The sequence below is a fragment of the Chinchilla lanigera genome, unplaced genomic scaffold (assembly GCF_000276665.1).
Source record: "Chinchilla lanigera isolate Chin_1 unplaced genomic scaffold, ChiLan1.0 scaffold00014, whole genome shotgun sequence".
Taxonomy (NCBI): Eukaryota; Metazoa; Chordata; class Mammalia; order Rodentia; family Chinchillidae; genus Chinchilla; species Chinchilla lanigera.
In genome coordinates this window covers 23,156,076-23,179,408 of record NW_004955415.1, presented here as the reverse complement: position 1 = coordinate 23,179,408, position 23,333 = coordinate 23,156,076, and the positions used below count along the sequence as shown (strand labels likewise).

The following is a 23,333-nucleotide window of genomic DNA, read 5'->3' as shown; positions in this document are numbered from 1 at the left end:
ATATCTGTAACTTCTTATTCTTATCCTTCTCATTTTAGCTGCCTGTGTTATTTCCATGTAGTAGATGTAATAGTATTCTACCAATATTACATGCAGCAAACAGCATTTATTGGCCATAGTTAATTGCTTGTTTTTGCTATTTATTTTTGTTCCTATGGTTAGTTTTTATTTTACTTTAAAATTTCATGCAGTGTTGCTCCCAGTCCATCAGTTGTGAACAAATTTGATTCATTCCCTTTCATTTGCTCTTTTATTCAACAGACATTTCCAAGATGTGTTTTGTATGCTACGCCTTCCTCTAACCACTACAGTTGCTTTCAGAAGCAAATGAGCTGTGGTCTCTGGCCTCGTGGAGCTTTCAGCCTAGTAATTATTGCCATTAATAAATTTTTTAATTACATACATATAAACTTTAAAACTATGACAAATAAATTGAGGACAAAGGAACATAGTGTTTATATATAAGAATTCAGAAGAAATTTATGAAATTCACATAAATCCTGAACCAAGTTCAGAACACTTGAAATCTTCTTTCTCTTTAGATTAATAATTTGGTTTATCAGATATATGTTAAGGATACAAAGTATGCATAGTCACCTAACCATACCATGGTGGGAAAAAGCCACAAAGATCCCCTTCACTTATCTGGACCAGGTACATGTTGACTCTTGTTATATGAGTAATGTGTCCTTTCTTGTCCTCATACCATTGGACTAATGGGCCAGTTTGAAGGGGTGCCTGTGATAGTGGTGTTCTGCCAGACAGGTCTGGTGGTTTTCCTCTATAAAGTCTTGTACCCAGAATGAATTCCAAGTTTGGAGTTTTGGTGGTAGTGGTGGTGGTTGGTTACATTTTAAAAGCTTTTGGAATTGTTACACCATCTGATTTATAATATACAGCTATTTTTAAAAAAAGATTGAGCCACAAGTCTTCGTAAATATTCTCAGTAAATCTTGTCTTCCTTTAAATAAAGTCCTGGTTTCAGCCTATATCAAAAATCTTACAATCTGTATTTTGTTTTTATAAACAAAGCCGATTATAGTATGTAGATGAATTATTTATGTTCTACCCTTTGAAGACTTTTCAAATATTTCATGAGTAGGATCAGGAGGAATGTATACTCTTGTGTTAGTAGATTTTTTAAGGATATTTATGACTACTTTTATATGTATGCAAATCACCAAAATAACTCTGAATGGATTGTGCTTAAATTATTAATATCATAACTGAGTCATTTTTATTCATAGTTGGTTTTGTCTCTTATTTTTAGGATTATTGATATTATTCTTAATAATTGAGCCGTCCTTCGATATACTTTTAAAAAATTTAGGACAAAATTGTGCAAAGCAAAAACAGTTATGAGTTGTTTTTTGATCACATAGTGGCTTCTTTCAAATGAAGTTAAAACTGTCTCTGAAGAATGTTCTTGTGCATTTGCCAAGAGACTTCTGGGATGGGCATATTTTTAAGAATTTAGAACATAAACAACTGTGATCTGCTGCAAGAAATTTAAATGACCTCATGATGACAGTGAGAACAAAGCATTTTTAAGTTATCATGGTGGTGTGGTAATTCATTGCAATGTGTTTGTCGTTCTCCTGTTTTGATGTATTAAGTGAGATCCAGGCAAAAAGTTAGGCTGTATTTAAGATAGTTTCTAGTATCTTTATTGTTGTAAATAAACTAAATACCTGAAAAGTATTATTTCCTAAGAATAAATATTTCGTGAATTATTCTAGAATAAGAGGTCTTTTTTTTTAAAAAAAAAAACCAGATGAGCTTCTTTAGGATTAAAAGCCCTAAAGTTTTGATTCATTTTCTGTTAGAGAGAATATGTTCCAAACATGAAAGATCAAACACTTGGCTTGAAATAGGAATCCTTCCTTCAAGACAGATCAATTAAGTGTTTATTAAGTACTTACTATGTGTCTGGCACTATGCTAAATATAGAATACAAAAGAAGATGGCTGTAAGCTGCTTTTGGTCTAGTTAGAAGGAAAGGCATATTCAGATGAAACTTACAAAGTAGAAAGATATTATGTAATCAAGTACGAAATAAGTAATGCAGCATTTATGTGGTACAAATAATTACATAGCCCCTCTTTTCAGAAATGACATCTAATTCTTGCCTAGAATAGTGATTTTCAAGTAGGGGTGATTTTTGCTCCCCTAGACAATGTTAGAGACATTTTTGATTGTCACAACTGGGGCTACTGGCATCACTGGAGATATTGTTAGATCTCTTAAAGTTCACAAAATAGCCCTTCACATCAGAAAATCATCCAGTCCAAAGTAGCAGCAGAATGAAAATTGGCAAACCCTGAATCTACAAATGGCAGTACTGATAATTCTGAAGTTGTACAAGGTGAGCTGTCATCTTCTTCCGGACTGTTCAGTCAGTGTCAGTGTTCTTTACCTGAGACCTGGACTCCTTACATATGATTACTGGGTATCCAAAAACTCGGACCATAGCCTGCAAGTTTTTTCAACCCAGGTTCCAGAGTTGGAGTCTGTAGTTTTCATCAAATTCTCAAGGTAAAAAAAAAAACAAAAAACAAAAAAACAGAGCCTATAATTCCAGCACTCAGCAGGCTGAGGCAGAAGGATCATTGCGATTTTGAAGCCAGCCTGGGCTACAAAGTGAACTCAAAGCTAGCCTGAACTGCATAGAGAGACCCTGTCTCAAACAGACAAAAAAAAAATTCTCAAGGTATCTGTAGCTCCCTAAAACAGGTAAAGAGACATCCAACCAGTGCTCTAGTCACCTACAGGAGATAACACAGAAACTTCTGTACCATTGTACTGAGCTAGAAGTACAGTTTTAAGTTTCAAGGATCAAAATTAAACAAAAAAATCGTTGCATTTCATATTTTGAGGCAAAAGGTTTTTAAATTATATGGAAAAAATGTATATGAAATTATAGCAGAATACCATAAAGATAATTATTTAAATATCACCTAATAATAAAATACAGTACTATGCTTTTGAAACTGGAGGTTGGACTGTGTGCTAACTTACAGGCATTATATATAAATTATTTTATTTTGTTACTTGTTTGTTTGTTTTGTACTGGGAATTGAACTCAGGGCCTTAAGCTTGCCAGGCAGGCACTGTGCCCCTGAGCTACATCCCTGGCCCTTTATTTTGTTATTTGAAGTCAACTTGTTTTATCAGAATTTGCTGCTTTCTCTGAAAAGAGGATCTGAATTTACATTTCCTATGTTCTGTTTACCTACTGAAACATTCAGAGGTTTGGACGTGGTTTGTATGGTACACATTTTTCTTGAAAAATGTTCAGCAAAGTGAATTTTGTTTTTCTCATAAGAAGCATTTTTGAATGGAAAGTGGTGTTTCCGACTTGGCATCCAATAAATCAGAGATTCTACCAGCAGTATGTCATAAGAACAAATCCACATAACCTTGAGTGTATATATAATGTAATACTTTTCTAAGTCTTAGAAATGTAGAGATTAAGTCTTGGCTTAAAAGGCAAGGAAGGGACCTTAGAGATCATCTATTCCAGCTGTTTTGTTCTTTGCAGCTCAGTGCCTAAAAGCACTATCGTTATTTGTTTCATGTATTTGGACTTTCACCAGATATTCCGGAGGGTTAGGGGCATGTAGTTGGGAGGAACTCTGTACTTCCTAGCTCTGCCTGCCTTGTTTTGCATTAAGGAACATAAGGCTCAAACTAGAATGGGGTGAGAAGGTATGAAAAAATTTCCAACCCTGGCCAATTCTTAATATTCTTGGAAAAGGAAATATAACTACTTTGCTGTCCCCTTGGACAGTGACAGTGTATTTTTGTTGGTTCAGTGTTTCAGAGAACATGGTTGGGCACAGATTGAGTGGGGCTTCAAATGATGTAAAGTCTATTTTTAAAAAATAATAAATGGAATAGTTTGAAATGCTCGTTTTAAGAGAGACTCAGACTCTGTCATTTTCCCAGATATATTCTAAATGCCGCAAAAAAATTTTTTTTTTTTTTTTGGTCTTTTTGAGACGGTCTCGCTATGAAGTTCACATTGGCCTTGAGCTCACTTTGTAGCCCAGGCTGTTCTTGAACTCAGCAATCCTCCTGCCTCAGCCTCCCAAGTGCTAGGATTACAGGCGTACACCACACACCTGTTTGAAAAATAATCTTAAAGGTACTATAATTCTGGTTTTTTGATGCAGAGTAAGCAGACACTGAGAACATTTAATAACTTGCCTAAGAGCACACAGCTAGGAAGCTATACAACTGAAATTTGAACTCCTGTTTATCCCTTATACTGTTATCAGGTACAATAAGTCCTCAACTTTACAAACATCCCAGTTACAAACTTTCAGAGGTGTGCTGTATGAAGATTCACAGATGTTCTGTATAAGACTCATTTTGCCGGATTATGAATGAATCTGGCTTACAAACTTTCAGAACAGAACCTGTTGGTAGGTCAGGGACTTACATCAAAAATCGTCATTCGACCTACAGAATGAAGAAATGTACAAGATACCTAGAAACATGGTTATAGAAGCCAGATTTTTAAGAGATGAAATATAAGAACAAATAACAGCACTAAACTTTATAAAGTAGAATGTGAAGTTGGTGGCCCCTTTTGATACTAACCATGTGGCCTCACAGAATGCTTAAGGGCAGATTGTATATCTTTCCACCTGAGGTATTTCAGTGAGGCTTGCCTTACTAATTAATTTTTGTTAGTCCGTGCAGTTGCCAGGGAACACAGGCTTTCATTTGGGTGACAGAAGCAAGTGGAGGTAATCTTACTAAATTAATTAGTAGTCATATCCTGAGATTTATTCACCCCAGAATGTTTCTTAGAGGCTCAAAACAAGTAAAGAGAAATGAAGTTAGAACCTAAAGGATTTTCCTTCATGGCTTAACCATGTATTAAGTTGCTGTGTTTGTTTATTTAACATTTGTCATTAAAAAATAGCTTTTATAATAGTTGATTCTCTATAATCTTGGTGTATACAAATGTTTAGTATTGCATTTATTATGTTAAACATACATAAATTACATTTGTTTTGTTTATATAAACTTTTAAGTGATTAAAGATACAACATTTTAAACTAAATTTGTTTTTTTTCCCTAGGCCTTAAAGAAAGTGCAGAAGAGATGGTAAAAAACAAATTGGAAGGAAAAGATAAACTGACTCCTTGGGAACAATTTTTAGAGAAGAAGAAAGAGAAAAAAAGACTGAAAAAGAAACAGAAGGTATCAGGGGTAATTTTGAAATTTATTGAGTGCCAGTTATTTATCAGAAAGTACCATGTGCTTACCATCCATTATATCAGAATGTAACTACTCACTAGAGTAGGCCTTTTTATTGGTTCAGTTTTCAGGAACGAGAGGCAAGAATATATAGCAGGTTGTTTTGTGAAAGGCCACATAATGGTATACAGTTCTGCTGAGATCCCAGAGCCTCTTCAATCATTACTCTAGTATTTTACATTGACCTGCTACCTGAATCTAATATATTGGTTAGTCAGTACATCTAGACTTAAAGCAATATAATTCCATTCTGTGTTTTTGAAGAAGAGAAGTTTTTACAGACTCTTTTTACTCAAGGATATATGTGTTTGAAAATTTTTAACTTTGCAAATTTATGATACACATTTCTAGTTCTTAACTTGAATTTTTCGCCTTTCAGTATTACTTTCAATATGTTATTATTGTTAAATCCTTTCATCAAAACTACTTCCTCTGTGTTAATATTCTGTCTATAGACAGTATTCTTTTACTCCCTTTGTTTAAGAGATACTATAGTAATAGCAGAGATCACTTAGATTTTTGCCACTAAAAACCTGGTACTTGGCACTCGTGCATTATTTTAGCAGCAGTGTCATTGCTTTACACTGTTATCACTGATAATCACAAATGGTACAACCTAGAATTTTATGTGGCTAGTTCTTGTCCAATTCTGTTTACAGTTGTAGAAAATTAAATAATTTGTCTGAGGTTATTACACAGCTTGCTATCTAGTGTCCAGGATCTTCCTGGAGGCCAAAAGGGCTGTCCAGGCTAGGAGGGCAAACCCCTCACTTTCAGTCCCTTCTTGCTATTACTCCGTATTGTTTCTCTCTACACCGTGTGTGTGTGTGTGTGTGTGTGTGTGTGTGTGTGTGTGTTACAGCTGTGATTTTTAGTGCTATAAAAAAGTAAAGGGCTACAAAGTTGAATGCTGTTTTAGAGTAATTTTTGTACTTTCACTGTGATCAGTATTTATGAAAATGGTTAGTAAAATGTAAAAATAGAGTGAAAGCCTTGCCCCCACTGACATGTTACCTCGCTGTTTCCTGGAACTTCCTTTAAAACTAAGTAGGCATGGGGCTGAAGATGTAGTTTAGTGGTAAAGTGCTCTTGCCTAGTATGCACAAGTCCCTGGGTTCCATCTCTAGCCTTAAAAAAAGGCAATAAATCCTGTAAATGGAATAACTCCACAATGATTAAGCTTAATCAGTTTATAAGATGATTTTTTAAAAAAAGATGATTTTCAAACTGATTCTATATGGATTCTTAAAAGAACTATGCTGTTTGATTTCCTATGGTAAGAGCTTTGAGCTGGGGGTGTAGCTTAGTGCTGCAGCACCTGCCTAGCAAGCGCAAGGCCTTGGGTTCAATCCGTGGTATCAAAAAAGAAGATTCCTATGATAAGAGCTTGAGTTGAGTTTTACTTTTTCTCTTTATTGGGCTATAAGTCTAGACTCCTTTTTGAACAACATTCAAAATATATTTATTGAGTATTCAGTGTGTTCTAGACTCAGTCCTCTATAGTAGACTTAATAACTACAACAGCTTCAGCTCCATGAGCTCTCTGTATATAGAAGCGTTTGAGGAACTTTCAAGTAAACAATATTTCTGTCCCCTTTGCCTCAGTGACTTCAGTTTTGCTATTGAGAAATTATTATTGAAGATATGAATAGAATACATATTTATGTATGGTGCCATGGTATTTAGTATTTTGATCTACCTGTATAGTTTAGATCTATATAATAGCTAAAGAAATGTGTGAGTAGATATATAGATATATGGGTTCTATAATGTTCATTAAAAACATGTTTGTACTAATATATCAGTGAAATAAAATTCTTAGAAGTACTTGTCCTTAAAAAGACATTAATGTCAAAATGAATATTCTTTAGGACCTAGTAGATCTTTTTACATACAGGATGACTTTTAGCAATAATACATTCTAAACATTTTTGTTAAAATGATTTAGAGGTGTTTTAGATTTCTGGAGATAAATCAGTAAATAGGGTAGGTTATGTATAAAGCAAATAATTGTTGACAGTGGATGCTGAGAACAGTTTGTTGCACTGCTTATTACTTTTCTATGTTTTAAATTTCATCATAGAAGTTATTTTCTTCAGTTAACCAGCAAATAAGTGATTTTACATAATTTAAGAGATAACCTACAGTGCACAACTTCAGGCTGTCAAGAGTCATTGCCATTTCTGAATTTTAAGAGAAATCAAACCACATCTCTTCACTAATTATGCATCTAAAAGTAATCCTCTTTTGAATATCTGTATCTCTTGCTCTTCTAACACTGTCTGTCCTGAGTTACTATTACTTATGTACCTGTCTGTGTATCTCATTTCCTTTAATACATTATAAAGTTTTTGAGGGCAAAAACCGTGCCCCTGATAATAATGTTCATTTCTCCCAAAAGGCACTTTATCATTTCCTGCAATCATTATATATTTCTTAATTTCTGTTGAATAACCAAAGAATGTCTTACAAGGTTATTTTATAAATGCATCCATTTTTAAAAGCTTTTAATTTCAGATTGAACTACATTATTTTCTCATATACGTGTCTTATAATTCCTAATGAAACAATATGTGTTTTTATTCAACCTGAAGGCTCTTACAGAAGAGGTCAGTGAAGATGAACTTCCCCCTGATGTTGATTTGAATGACCCATACTTTGCTGAAGAAGTTAAAAAAATAGGTAAGTCAGCCTATATTTGTAGTTTTCAATTGGAATCTGAGGAAAAGGGTGACATGGGTGTAATCATTCTGCCCAGTGGCTGCCCAGTAGAGTCCTACCATTGGTCATATTGGGAAGGTTCAACATGCCATCTGTAAATTCAAGGAATGATTTTATTGTAGTTAATTTGACAGATTCTTTTCTAGGAATTACCTTTGTAGTGAGTCAGATGGGCTCTATACAAAGATGGGAGTAAATAGAGGAATAGTTATTTCTTGTTTGCTTTTGCTACTTTCTCTTATTATTGGTCTCTAGGTTTCTGCAAAGGCTATTATGAAGTAAAATTATGAAATAAATTTGTGCTATATATAATTTTTTTAATTTACATATGGAATTGTATAATAGAGTACTCCCTGATTGATGGATGAGTTCTGTTCCAGGAAAGCATTCCTAAGTTGGATTGTTTTTCAAGTTCAACAAAGCAAGTCTTATACACCAACTTGTTCACATCTAGGAATGTTCATAATGCAAAGTCCATTTGCACGTGTAAGAGTTTGCAAGTTGAATGTTCGTAAGCAGGGGACTTATTGTGGTTTTTTTCTTCTGGAAAGAATATCTATGTGTGATAAAAAACAATAGTGATTTTTTTTTCCTGTTCATAGAGTGAAAGACACACTGTTGTTAACCCTCCTCTCTTTGAACACAGGTATCCCATTGTTCTTGCCGCATTCTGAAGCAGTTCTAGAAGTCCTCTTCTGTGAAGGCCTAGTTGTACTATTGTGGCTGTCTTGATGTTCTAAATCAGTTCAAAACATTTACCTTTCCTGGTCATTTTGGCTTTGGGCAAGAGTCAGCAGTCATACGTTGCCAGATCTACTGAGTAAGATAGATAAAGACACACTGTAATGTTTTTATTTGACAGAAATTATTGTAAGCGATTTTTGGCTCAATCCAAGATGTTGAGGCAGCCACGAAAAGATACTCACAAAAGAAGACTTCTAGAACGGCTTTTGAAAGTGGCAAGAAAGATGGGATGAGTGGGTTCAAAGCAAGAGGAAGTATTTTGAGGGGCATTAATAACAATTTGTCTTTCACCGATAAATTTTTTAATTTAAATATTCACTGTATTGTTAATCACATTTTATTTTAGCCCTTTTGCACTTATCCTACTAAATTATACCTAAAAGCCAGCTTTTTCTCTTACTCCTCTTTTTCTTTGGATCTCTCATCTGGCATCTCAGTTCCTATATCCAGTGAGCCTTGTTTCCATTACTTGTGCACCACTCATTCCTTCCTCCTTGCTTTCATTTTTACCATTTTAGCATATGTATATGTGTTTGGTAAGGTTCAGGCCACACTTGGACAAGTCAGCAGAGACCATTGTAAGCATTTTCCATTTACGCTTATGCATTTTGCCTTCCCCTGATCTTTATACCACACACACGAACCCCAAAAGACTCGCTCTTGGGGCAGCTCCAAACTGGCATTGTAAAGAGAAAGATTTTATGAAGTTTCCTTGCTTCTTGTTCCTCCTGTCTAGTGGGCCAGAATAGTTCTCAACAGGAAAGTCAAAATTGCTCAGAATTATTTCCTGGTTGTTACAGCCTTTTAGCACTGACATTTTATTGATGAAAAGGAGATCAAGATGAATGAAGTCTATTATAGGATGTGAGATTCTTGAGAATTGGAAAGGGAAATGGAAACTTAACATATTCTGCTTTTTATCATACCTGCGTGGTCATTTCTAGATGATGAATTTTAGCCTTATCCTCTGGCTGAAACAAAGTTTATAATGGAGAAATGTGAAGCAATTATAGTTTCCTTGTTCTCTGTCCAAAATGCTTCAGTTTGCATGTGAAATCTGGTCAGATTGCAGGATTCAAAGAGTAAGTTAAATGATTTGATCACTTGGGGTAGCCAGTTTTTTAAATTTTGTATAAAGCTTTCTCTAAAGTTAGTATCAAAAGTTTCAATTGAAAAGTCTAGATAAAATGTGCTTGCTTTCAGTGTACTTTTGATTTCCGAGTGCTTCCCAGGAGAATTGTTTTTGTCTGAGCTTAAGTTCAGGGATGGGAGGGTTTAGAGGAAAAACAGAGAGACTGAGAATCTTTAACATAAAACTTATTAAGTACAAAATGGTATCTTGCCAAGTTTGGTTTTTTTATTCTATCAGTAAATATTTTGATAGCCTCCCAGGTGCTGGACACTTTACTAAGCTAGAGATAGTGCTGTAGTAACAATACAAGCAAGATCATGTTCCTCCAGGAGTCTAATTTTGGGAAGATGTGCTAAACAGATAAATAAGAGTATTTCAAGGGTATGGTAAATGTTTTAAAAGAAATAGGGTAATACAGAAATATAGCTAGGAGGAATGGGGGAAAGAGGGATTTATATATAATAGACAAAGAAGGCTTCTCTGAGGGAGTGACACTTGGGTTTAGAACTGTACACTGAGGAGTCAGCCATAAAGAACTAGGGGGAGAACATTGCAAAGGAGAGAATATGAGTAGAAAGACTGAGGAGAGAAAGAACATTTGCATGGTATTGGAGAAATTGAAAGATCCACATGACTAGACCATGGTTAGAAAGGAACTTCAGGGTGGGACTAGGGTAAAGGCCTAGCCTGAACTGACCCTGTGTGGCTTTGTTGTCATGGCAACAGATTTCGATGTTATCACTGATTATGGTACGCCACCAACAACCTTTAAAGAAAGAAAGTGACATGATCTGATCTATTTTAACTGGTTCCTGCAAAGAAAACAGATGAAAGAAAGGCATTAGTAAGAACTGGGATACCAAACTTTTGCAGAGAGAGTTCTAGAAAAGTGGTGATGGTGGTTGAGACTTTCTGCCACCAGTACAATTAGAAGGAGAAAGGAGAATGGGACTCTAGATATATTTTAGAAGTAAGTTTGCTAGTGAGTTTGGAAAAGGAAGAAATTTAGCATAACTCCTGCATTTTTGGTTTGAGTTGCTGCGAAAATGCCCTTCCATTTTCTCAGCTAGAAAGCAATATGGGGACAGTAAGTATAGGTTAGAAGTAAGTAAATAGGTCTATTTGGGGGCTAATGACTTTGAGATTGTCAGTTAGAGGTCTAAATAGAGGTGTCAGGTTGACATTTAAACATGCATCTGGGAGACCAGCAGAGAAGTCAGAGCACAAATACAGAATTGTGAATCAGTAGCATATAAATACTGCTAGAAACCATAGGCTGGAGGCAGAAAGCATTGATAAGAGGATGCAGTATTCACCTGAGGTCAGGTGAGGCCTACAGAAGGTACTCTCGCTGCATCATATGGAGGCTGTACTAACCTGGAAGGTAGGGGAGAACTTATGTATCCAAGAAAGAGCATCTGTGAAGTAGGAGGGGAAAACATGATTACATAAGCATTACATGACCAAGGAGGAAATGAAGTGCTTAAAGAAAAGATGTGATGTATTTATCAGGTGCCAGTTGGCGTACAGAGAAGTGTCTTGTATACTTTCAGTTAGTGTGGGTTAAGGTTAAGGGATGAGATAGAAACCAAGAATGTAGATCATTTTCCAGTTTTACTCTGAAGTATAACTGAATGTGGGTAAGTAAAAGGTTATTTTGTTTGTTTTAAGGTATGAACTGTTAGATCTTGTTTTAACCTTCTTGGGATTGCTCTAACAGAGAAGATACAGAAACTATCTGTATCTGTAGCAGTGTTGAAGTCCTCTACAAGAGAGAAGAGTAGTACATTGGGAGGCTGAGATAAGAGGATCGTAAGTTTGAGCTCAGCTTGGGTAACTTAGTCCTTGTCTCAGCATAAACATTTGAAGAGGGTTAGGGATATAGCTCAGTGCGGAGACCCTGGGTTCAGTCCTCAGAACAACAAAGAAAAGGTACAACCTAGAGCACAGTTGGAGGGATTTGACTTTGAAAGAGTAAATATGCATCTTTTTAACCAGGAGAGAAGACAACACTAATACGGTACATATATTTTTTTGGTGGCAGGAAAATAAGGGATTTTCCTGATTGGCTTGTGGATTTATTATGTTTGTTCATTTATTTACAAAAGTACAGATAGTCTGGGTGAGCAAATAATGGAGAGAACTAGAAGTGGATCTTTCTGGAGAGAGTTACTGTCTAAAACAATTAAGTGATCTGTCAAATTTATTTGTTTGTTTTGTTTTTTGGTTTTTCTCCGGTACCAGGAACCGAACTCACGACCTTGCGCTTGCCAGGCAGGCGCTTTTGCGCTGAGCTAAATCCCCAGCCCCAGTGATCTGTCAAATTTAAAGGGAATCTTCTGGTCAGGATAGCTGAGAATACAGAAAAAATGAAGCATTTAATCTAAAGGCCAGTCCAAATGCAAACCATAAAATAAACCTGGAGCAGAATGGGAGTCCAAAAGGAGGAGAAAACAAGTTAGCCAGTAGTCAAGTTGGTTCACAAAAGAAATACTACCGTGTGTCCGTTTTCAACAGTGCTGGGCATTACTTTTCAGAGACACAGTACAAGCCTATGTGCCCTTCTTTATGTATCCATTCAGCAAACATTCACTGAGTGTTAAAATTGCTCAGTCCTTGCATGTTACTTATTTATTTATTTTGTTGTTGTTGTTGTTGTTTTTCCGGTACCAGGAATCGAACTCAGGACCTCGCGCTTGCCAGGCAGGCACTGTGCTGCTGTGCTAAATCCCCAGCCCCTTGCGTATTACTTTTAGCATTTGTCAGAGGATATTTACAGAAAGTCTTATGCATATAGTGATCATTTTGGTCAAAAATAGACTACATATACAGTGATAGTCTCCCAAGATTATACCACCTAGTTACAAAGTGTCACTTTCAGTTTGTGTAAGTATACTACAGTTTTTATACAGGGAAAAAAATCTACTAATGCATTTCTCAGACCAGTTTCTGTCAGTAAGCAACACATAGCTATATAAGGGAATGATGCTGTCTTTTCCCATATTTTAATCTGTCTACTGTGGGTCTACTGGGCCTCAGTAGACAGATTAAAATACAAAGTATGGAAAAGACAACCTCATTCATGTATATGTTAGATATACACTGTGTATCTACACAAGTAGATGGATTTGATTAATGAAACTTTCCTCTCAATTCCAAAACTTTTTCTTCCAGAATAAACTAAATTTGTACTTAACAGTACATATCAGAAGAAAATAAAGAATGAATGTTGGTGTTCATATTTTGTACTTGTGTTTCAGAAGGTCAGTTAGGGACAAGTGCATGCTTAAAGCTCTAGGAAAATAGATTCCTCTGAGGAAGTCAAAAAGTGTATGTGTGTGTGTGCACACACACGCACACACATGCCCTCTAGATATGAATTTAGGACAGATATGTTTAAGGAGAGTTAGATTGTGGTTCAAAACTCACCAAAGTTTTTATATCCAAAAATGTAAACACAGAATAACTCAGGTGACCTAAATTAGTATATTAATCACTATAATATTGCCTTCTTTATTAATTTGTCAAGACATATTTTCAGTATTAGTAATTTGGAAGAGAAATGTAGTTGTTATCAAAGGGTAAAAAGGTGTTTTGCAAAAATATTTATGAGTTTGGCTCAGCAGTAGTTGGAAGAGCATGCATTCCGAGTTCTATGTTGAACACTGTAAACTAATTGGACTTGGGTACATTTATAATATGTTTGCCCTAGGCCACCTTTTAGACCTTTCAGTGGCAGTAGTTTGCTGTGGCAAGCGTGCCGTAGGTTCGCCACCACTGCCCTAGGCAGTCCCCTAGAGCTAAATCTACACACCTTTCAAAATGCAAAGGCATTATGTTCATGGAATGATATCATACTGGTATTTGGCTTGGATTAGAAGCCAGAGTGAATACACATTATTTAAAATGTTTTCTTCTACTTTTTTTCCTAAATGCAAACTGGATATCAGATAAGAGTTTTGAAAATATAATGTACTTCTAAGATAAATTAAAGGTAATTTTTTATTTTAAAAGTGAAATATTGGAAAAATACTTATTGTTGTCCTAATTGCATACATTTTTTTCTTTGCTTTTCTTTGTTCTTTCCCTTTTTTTCCAGTGATGCAGGGGGTCAAACTTACCTTGCACTTGCTAGGCAAACACTCTGCCACTGAGCTAAGCCCTAGCCCTTATTACATATTAGTAAGATTTTGGTTTTGAAAAAAAAATTGCTGACGTAGAGTGCATCACTATTAAAATGTATCCTTTAGGCCACAAACACCTGCCTGACAAGCGCAAGGTCCTGAGTTCGATTCCAGGTACCAAAAAACTAAATAAAATAAAATAAAACAAAATAAAATAAAATAAAACATATCCTTTGTCAGCTGGGCATGGTGGCACACACCTGTTATTCCAGCAGTGGAGAGACTGAGGCAGGAGGATCACTGAGTTCAAGGTGAGCTGGTGCTACAAAGTGGATTCAAGACCCAGTCTAAACTACATTCTGAGACCCTATCTCAAAAAACAAACGTTTTCTTTGTCTTCACAGCTTTAGATATTGATAAATTACTATGACAGTCTAGTAATATGATCCACCCATTTGATTCATTCAACCAGGCTTTTTTAGTACTTATGATCTCCTGCTTGTACACTGTTTTTTTTTCAGTGTACAAATGTTCTAGTTTGCATTCTAGTCTACAGTCCTTATTTCAGTCTACATTATGGATGAATGAACAGGAATGAAGCTCAGGAAACATAGTCGAGTTTTGTGAGGCCCAGCGTGGTAAACTGTGGTGCATTTACAGTACATTATAAAGACCAGAGCCAGGACACACATGAATAGGAGCTGGGCATGAGAAACTCCTGATTTCCAAGCAAATGCATATGTATCATGCTAGAGGAAGATTAACAGGTTGCATCTCTCCGTAAAGAACAAGTGATCTTCAATGTGCAGACTTGCTCCAAAAAAAAAAAGCAGCAGCACTCAAGGGCTTACCACTCCCATTTGGTCAGTGTTCTATTGATTCTGCCCGCTGGTGAACTCTCCTCACTTCTTCCTCACATGAAGTGCTCAACTAAGCCCTCTGGAAGAAGGTTTTTACAGAATAATTATCGGACATTATAAGGAATGGAAAACGGGATTTTCTTTATAGATATGTCTTTCGTAGATTGGTATTTTTGTAGCACATCTTTTTCCATAGATGTATGCTATTAGATTTTTGGCTTAAAAGGATAATAGAATCTGTAAGGATAGTTTAGTGTTTTAACTATAAAACTCTTAATATCTGATTTGGAGTCTGTTGGTATTTGACTTTTAGAATTGATTCATATGTAGTTTGCAGCAGTACCAAGAGATAGAATTTCTTACTTGTCAGGAGATTCCCTGATAATGGTAATATGTTAAAATAGGAACTTTCATTGCCCCAGTCCTCTACATCTAACTTAGATCTGAAAGCTTTCCAGACAGAAAAAAAAAAAAAAAAGAACACTTTAAAAAATTAAGATGTGCACTCTTAATGTGGTCTTGTTAACAGTGCAAAAAGGACGTCTACACATTATTTATCTTTTGACCAGTTCATTCTACTATACAGTAAATTTTTGTGAGCAAAGAAATTTTCATCGCGGTAAAACTGACTATCATTTTTAGTCTTGACAGTCATGAGGATGATTCTTTTTTTCCCCCTTGCTCCAGTCTGCCTTTCATGTTCTTTTTATGACTTTTCACCAGGTTATTATAAAATCCAGAGCAGTTCATTGTGGGCTCTTTGAGATTATATTTCACAGCTGTATGTGAAGATCTTTATCTCCTTCATGTATTAATCATATACAGCCTGCTGGTTTGTTTTCCCTGCCACACAGTGATCTTCTGCATATGATCTTCTCCTTGTCCATTCATTTCAAAGAGCTCTTCTAAGAGCAGAGCAGGGGCTGGGGATTTAGCTCAGCAGCACAGCGCCTGCCTGGCAAGCATGAGGTTGTGAGTTCGATTCCTGGTACCTGAAAAAAACCAAAGAACAACAAAAAAGAGCAGAGCAGCTGGCGGGTAGTCAAGAACCTTAAAAATGGAACCTTGATAATTACATATAAAAATACATGCTTGGGGGGTGGGGATTTAGCTCAGCGGCACAGCGCCTGCCTGGCAAGCACAAGGTCGTGAGTTTGATTCCCAGTACCGGAAAAAAACCGAAAAAAGAAAAATAAATAAATAAATAAAAATAAAAATAAAAATACATGCTTAAGCTTGACACATCTGTGAGGTGTCGAGAAGAGATAACATCCATTGTACAGGTCAGGGAATTTATTTACATTGTAGCATAGACAGTTTGTCCATGCAAGTAAAAATAATAAAAATAGCCCAGTGCTTACTGTGTACGGGGCACTGTTCTAAGCATTGTATCTATTTTAACTGATATAATGCTCACAACAGCCCTATGTGAGAGTCAGTCATTATCTCCATAATCAGATAAGTACATTGGGGCAGTACAGAGATGTTAATTAGCCCTCCGGTTAGGGCCAGGCAGCTAGTACCTGGTGATACTAGGATTTGAACCCAGGGACTATCGCTCCAAAGCCATTATGTCATTCTATAGAGAACAAATTTTGTTGTGGGAGCCTTTAAACAGCTTTCTTTTACTCTGGTTCCACCAAGACTCACACGATGCATTTAATTTTATCTTGTAAGTTCATTATAATCTAAAACATGCGATAGGCTCTTTTCCTTCATAACATTCGCTCTTTCAAAAGGATGTCTTACATTCTAGTTTACGTAATAGTTTTTTGTCCATCTGTTCCCTATATTTGCAATAGACTGGAAATTAGACTAGTTTGGTTAGGCTTATAGCAAATGTTTAGGCAAGCATACTTCATAGACAATGTGATATCTTTCCTACTGTATCACCTGTGGGGCACTGGGTGTCAGACTGGCCCACGGATCACATGGTTAAGGTGATACAGTGCCCACAGGGCTCTTAAGCTCTAGGAGGCAAACTAACAGGCCTCAAGTGGGTCATCCTGGGCACTCACACATACTCAGGCCAGGAATCACAGCAGGAAAGTGTTGGCTGTTTCTTTCCAGTGCAGGATCTCACACCCAAAATATAAGTAAAGAACAAAATAAACGAGATAGTAAGAAATAGGAAGATAAATCTTTTGCAAAAGATGGAGGGAGGGGGCAGTAAGAGAGAAGAAAAAAGACCCACATCAGTACAGCTGGAATAAGGAAAGGAGACCAGAGTCCAGTAGTCACCCCTGCCTGGAAGACCCAAGTCTCGGGACAAGTAGCTTTTCAGCAGCCCCTACACATCATTTCCAGATCTCTTGATACCAGCTATGAGCATTAGAGACTTCAGTCAGGAGTGATTTTATGCTAGGTAGTTTTGCCTAATAATAGAGCTAGAAGATAACTGAGAAGCAAATTTGTGTTTGAAAAAGGAAAAGGGTTTTGTGAAGCTTGTACTTACTGATGGTGACTATCAGGTCATTATTATAAGGAAAAGTAGGGATTTTTTTGTTTTTTGATTTTGTTGTTGCTACAGTATTGTTATATGTCCTAGGCTGGTCAGCTTCCAGATGCCAGCTTAGTTTTTTTATTTGCAGATGAACTTTTTATGTACAGTGTTGAGTTTATATATTCAAATTACTTAATGTTATGTTTTCTTTTTCTTTGTGATTCTCGGTGTTTTATCTAAGAAAGTGTTTTTATTTAAGAGCAAGTAGCCATGCACTTGAATATTTTCTCATAGGGTTTTTTGCTCGGTTTTAATGTTTAATGCTTAAGTCCCCTTGCATATTATTTTTTCATATATTATGAAATAAAGCTGTAACCCAGTTCTTTGTTTCCAGAATTCTGGTTTCCAGAACCAGTTGTTGAATGACCCTTCTTTCTTCTGTTTCAGAAGCACCAAACCATACTGTTCCATTGTCTTTTTTTTTTTTTTTTTTTTCTTATTTCATTTTTGGGCCTTATTTATTTGTCTATTTATTTTATTAAGTTTATTGGTACACTTTAGATATACATAATGATCATATTCATCATAGGGAATTTGTACCTGTATGTGATTTCTCTTCTTCTCCCAATCCCCACCCATCCCTTCAGCCCCTTTCTCCCTCATTTATGAAGCTTTGTTTCCATTTTATCCTTATTTTCTCATTTTTTCTTTTCCTTCCTTTACCCTGTCCTCCTCCCTTGTTCCTCTTTCCTTTTGAATAGTTTCTTCCTATTTCACAGTATCTCTTGTACATTTTGGTCTTTATTTGCTCTTTCAGTTTCTCACGCCAGGGAGATAATGTGATACACGTGTCCCATTTATTTAAGAGTATAGTCTCAAGGTGCCTCCATTTACATAAAGATGTCTCAAGTTTATCCTTTTTTATGGCTGAGTATTACTCCACTATATGAAAAAAAATACATCTTTTTTAATCCATGCTTCTGTTGATGGGCATTTGAGTTGTTTCGAAGACTTAGCTATTACAAACTGTGCTAGTATAAACATGGGTACACATATACTTTGTACTCATTTTTTTATTATTTCACTTCTGTGTATCTGTGTGTAAGTGCGATGTTAGAGGTCAGATGACCCTAAGCACTGTATCTCTGAGCTATACCCCCCAGCTGTTTTGACTTTTATTAGTCTTCGTAAAGACTTCCTTAAATTATCTTTAGTAGATACCATTAATAGGTGTTGAAGTTTATCAAATACTTATTCTGCATCTATTGCAATTAGTTGATTTTTTTAGTTGATAATGTAAATTATGTTATTTGAAGAAATTATTTCCTTATAATATTCAGCATCCCCACCCAGAAACACTGTATTTACTGCATTCATACCCATAGCTTTCTTTCAGTAATATATCTTTTCTTCTATTAGTTTTGTTTGAAACATTTATTGTTGAGGTTATTTCTATATCTTGCATTTTTGTTCATAAGCAGATTATTGCTGTTCATCCTGTAGTTTCTATCTCTTTCATTTTTTGCGGTGCCAGGTTTAAAGAAAAAATCAGTGAAATCTGTGAAAGATGCCACATCTCCAGACGAAGAAACTGAAATAGAAAGACAGAAGGTAAATGTGGTCACTGTTACATGCCGATGAGTATCCGTGCCCTAATTTTAAAAATAAATTATTTTAGCATTGAATTTATAGAGGATACAATAATTAAATATTTTAGCAGCATAGTTTTAGAATACCACCTTTTCACCAAACATTTCTTCAACTAGTACAAAGTTAAAATTTACTGCAGCCCAAGGTATATCTCTTTACAATTAAGAGGGAAATTGCTTGTTAAAAACTTACTGTAACTGAGACATAAAATACCACTATTAAAGCCTAAAATAAGATTATCATATGTGTTATCTGAGTCTGCCCTATGTAATACAGATTATGCTATTATGGGCTGTCAGATACTAATACCTCTTTTTATTGTGAGCAACACAAATTCAGTGTACAAGCCAAAGTCTTCACTTGGGACTATGGTGAACCTTATTTTTCAGTGACTCCAAAAGTTGAGTCATAGGCATTTTTGCTGAGGTAGAAATCGGAGTCAGCAGTGCCTGTGTGGCTGCTGTATGCACAGTACTGTCTGGGAGAGCCTGACTGGCCACCTGAACTCTGCCTCTTGATGCATCTTTATATTCTCCACTAATTGCATGTAAGCTATGCTCAGAATTAACATAGAACATCCTTCTTTATGGAAAATGGCTATAAAAAGTCACATGCAAGTGCCAGAGACAGAGGTAAAAAGAAATGTCTAAGGTGGTAATAGAGGAAGGTTTGCAAAGGTTGGGAAGCATACTCTGTATTTTTTCTAATATACATGATTGTTTACTTCATTCTGAAAGAGTTCCCATTTAATCCCACGATTGGTAAAAATAAATAAATCTATTAAGAGGAAACGTGTTATACTAGATTTCATAAGTAAATGTTAAGATTCTGATTTTATGGAGTATTGATCCTGAAAAAGTAAAGGCAAAAACAAAAAGCCAAAGAAATTCTCCCTGTTAAAGCACATACCTGGAAAATACAATGTGCAAAACAAAATAGATTTAGTGTTATTTGCTAGTTTAGATTTATTACTTAAAAAGAGCAAAGTGAAAATGAAATTTAAGAGACCTGGGGACTTAACTCATGCAGCCTGCTAGTGAGTTACATGAAGTGAATTGAAGTCTGGTTTTTAAATACAAGCTACCACCTCTCTGCTGCCCTGTGACTAATTCACATCTGTGTCTGGGAATGAGCCCGACTAGCTAGCTACCTGAACCATGCATCTTAATGCATCTTGCTGTTCTCCATTTAGTATGTATAAGTAGCACTCAAAGTAACAGTGGGCAAAAAAACGTGCTGGTATACATTTGAACTTGTTTCTTTCTCTTCACAGGCAGAAATGGCTTTACTTGTTATGGATGAGGAGGAGGACAGCAAGAAACACTTCAATTACAGCAAGATTGTGGAGCATCAGAACCTGAGCAAAAAGAAGAAGAAACAGCTTATGAAAAAGAAGGAATTATTAGAAGATGACTTTGAGGTAACCACAGACACAGCCATTAAGCTCTTTTTTTTCTTTCTTCCTTTTTTTTTTTTTTGGTACGGGGAATGGAACTCAAGACTTTGTGCTTGTCAGGCGCTTGTGCCACTGAGCTATATCCCAGCCCACCATTAAGCTCTTAAACCTGGAGTTGACTGTAATATCAGCTCTGGAGATACAAAGTAGTTGTAGTCAAAATCACCCTCACAGACATCTCGGAAGGGCCCATGGTGGAGCCATAGCTATAATCTTTTACTCTGATGTAGTTCATCTCCAAAGTAGATCATGTCACTCTTTCTTTGGTTGACCACTAGATAAAGTAATTGACTTACGTTCTGGTGCCCATGTTCCAACAAAAATGTATGCCTTTGTATTAGAATCTTGTGTAGCAATCTTCACATTGGGAAAGATAGGCTTAATTAAGCCCCAGTGAAGAATAGTAGGTTCATTTACATCATGCTCACCATGTACAGTGGCTAGCACATTGGGCTGTGCTGTTTTGAATACTGTATTCCTTATTTCTATCACTCCTTCTTTTCCTTTTTACTTAATACATAATCCTAGTTGCAGTAGATATTGAGCCCTTTATAAGAGTTACTAATCTTCCTAAAGCCATTAGGAATAACTTCACAATTTTCAGCAGTTAGGGTAGAAAACAAGACCCAGAAAAAGATGGCAGAAAGTGAATTCGTCCAAATGATAGAGGGCAGTGTACAGGTAACTCCCTGTGTGGCTTGTAGAGTCTATGGGGCAACTCATAGCTCCAGTTTGTATGAGTCATTTTCATGTATGTTTCTGTTCCACTAAAGTTTCATTGAACTGGTTTTTTTTATGAAAACAAGGAATGATTTGTAGCTAACTCTATTATGACATCTACCTTCACATATTAATAATCATGCATAAAAATATGCTTCTTGATGTTTGCTTTGTTTTTCTTGGTGTCACATCTGTTGACCTCATTTATAACTAAGTAAAGCCACCCTCCGACTCCAGGTAGACTCAGGTTTCTGTTTCTTGCCAGTTACCCTGAGCCTGGCAACACTCAAAGTCTTGGCTGGAGTGAAGGGTGCACTCTTAAATAGGGAACCACATGTTTTTATAAGAGAAAAAAGATAAATTTGGGGCTTGTAGCTGACCAATCTTGGTCTCAGGGGTGAATTCTTTCCCATTGTGGTCTTTAAATCTTTTAATCTGTGAGTCACCCTCAGTAGTTGCTTATTCTTGGCGCCAAGGTTAAAATTTACTAGAGTGTACTCAGGATGCAGTGACACTGCATAAAACTCCAGCAGGAGATGTCCTGATTGGCTTATTTCTGCCAGCCAGAAGTCAGTTTCGTGCTGTAAGCAAAGGGAAGCCTGGCCTTGGGAACCGCTCCTATAGACAGTTGAAGTAGTCATTGTAGTTAGAAACCATGATATGAAGATATGGACCACAATAGTTCCCTTTCAGGTGGATGGTGGTTGTGAAATAAGAACAGAACACCCTGCACCATGGCGGTCCAAGGGTAGGTCTTATAAGTCCACTGGAAATCTGGAAAAAGAATTTTCTGTGAATCAGTGAGAAGCGCTTAGATTTGTATTTTATATAGCCAACAGTTAGCCACTTTTCTAGATTTGTTCTTATTTCTGGGGCCATTTTTTTACTTCTTTCATATAAAATTTATTTTTATTAGTACATGTTTGCTGTACATAATGATTATATTCATCATATATTTATTTCTTTGGAATTTTTAGGTAAACGTTAATGATGCACGATTTCAGGCAATGTATACTTCCCACTTGTTCAATTTGGATCCCTCGGATCCTAATTTCAAGAAAACAAAAGCTATGGAGAAAATCCTTGAGGAGAAAGCCCGCCAGAGAGAACAAAAAGAACAAGAAATTACTCAGGCAATAAGGAAAAAAGAAAGTGAGACTGAAAAAGCATCACAAAAGAAGTCCATTGATCCTGCCTTGTCAGTGCTGATTAAATCTGTAAAAAACAAAACAGAACAGTTTCAAGCAAGAAAAAAACAAAGAGTCAAGTAAATGACTGGATATTGTTTCTTTTTGGATTGAGAATGTATTCTAAAGTACACCGAAACAGAAAAAGGGATTTTGGGAATAAAGACACCTTTTCATATAAAAAAATCTTTTTCTTACCATAGTAAAATTCCTTTCCATGTATACTTGTACCTAATTGTGGGTGATTAATTAAATTACCTGAATTACAAGATTTATAAAATGTGTATATTTTATGAAGTTTAGTTCTTACAAGTAGAAAGATGCTAGAAATTAGTTTTTTAGCAAACTGTTCCCAATTCTTCATAAAAATCCAGCAGTATTTACTTGTAAGTTTGTAAATGTTAGACACAGTTTGAAAGTACGTATATGTCATACTTTCCTGTAGAAGCAAGAAGCAGATTTAGATAGGTATTAAAATAATTTATTTTTCTAGCCATATAGGATGGAAGCCCGGAACTCTTTGTTATTATGTTTAGTAGTTTATGGAATTAATTTGTAAATAAAAGTTCAAAAATGCTTATTACTTTGCATAACACTGATTTGTGTCATTGATGCACCTCAAGTAAACTGCTGTCTGGAGAAAAATACCTGAGAATGTGGCTTGAACTCTTTAATCAGACAGCTTCTTGAAAAAGCAGCTCCAGGTTTGCATTGTTCGTAATTGCATTTGAAATATTTGTGAGTTCTACAATGGTTTTTCTATTTGTAGCAGCAGAAAATTCTTCTGTCTGTCCTTCACATTTTTGGAATACTTGAGAAGGGTGGGTATGCTACTATAGAGTTTAAGGAAACCGTAATTCCTTTTAAAATTAAAATAAAACACACCTTCAAGGCCTAGACACTTTTGGATCTCATCTGGTATAGATTTTATAAACTATTAACTGACCACTTGGGCAGGAAAATTAGATGTGCTGCTATATATAAGTAAATGGAAACAAAACCAGAATAGTCTCTTGGAACAAATT

The 23,333-nt window shown here is 35.9% G+C and overlaps 1 protein-coding gene across 1 annotated transcript in view; it reads left to right on the top strand.

The window, feature by feature from the left end:
- The window catches only part of Esf1 (ESF1 nucleolar pre-rRNA processing protein homolog), a 64,507-nt gene extending 41,619 nt beyond the window's left edge, over positions 1 to 22,888 (top strand). Inside the window, exons 10-14 of the mRNA XM_005380886.2 lie at positions 5,093 to 5,214; positions 7,866 to 7,953; positions 18,830 to 18,906; positions 20,219 to 20,365; positions 22,099 to 22,888. Coding sequence (XP_005380943.1) covers positions 5,093 to 5,214; positions 7,866 to 7,953; positions 18,830 to 18,906; positions 20,219 to 20,365; positions 22,099 to 22,392 — 728 coding nt within the window. The 3' untranslated portion in view covers positions 22,393 to 22,888. The remainder of the gene's footprint in view (positions 1 to 5,092; positions 5,215 to 7,865; positions 7,954 to 18,829; positions 18,907 to 20,218; positions 20,366 to 22,098) is intronic.
- Positions 22,889 to 23,333: the final 445 nt, after the last annotated feature.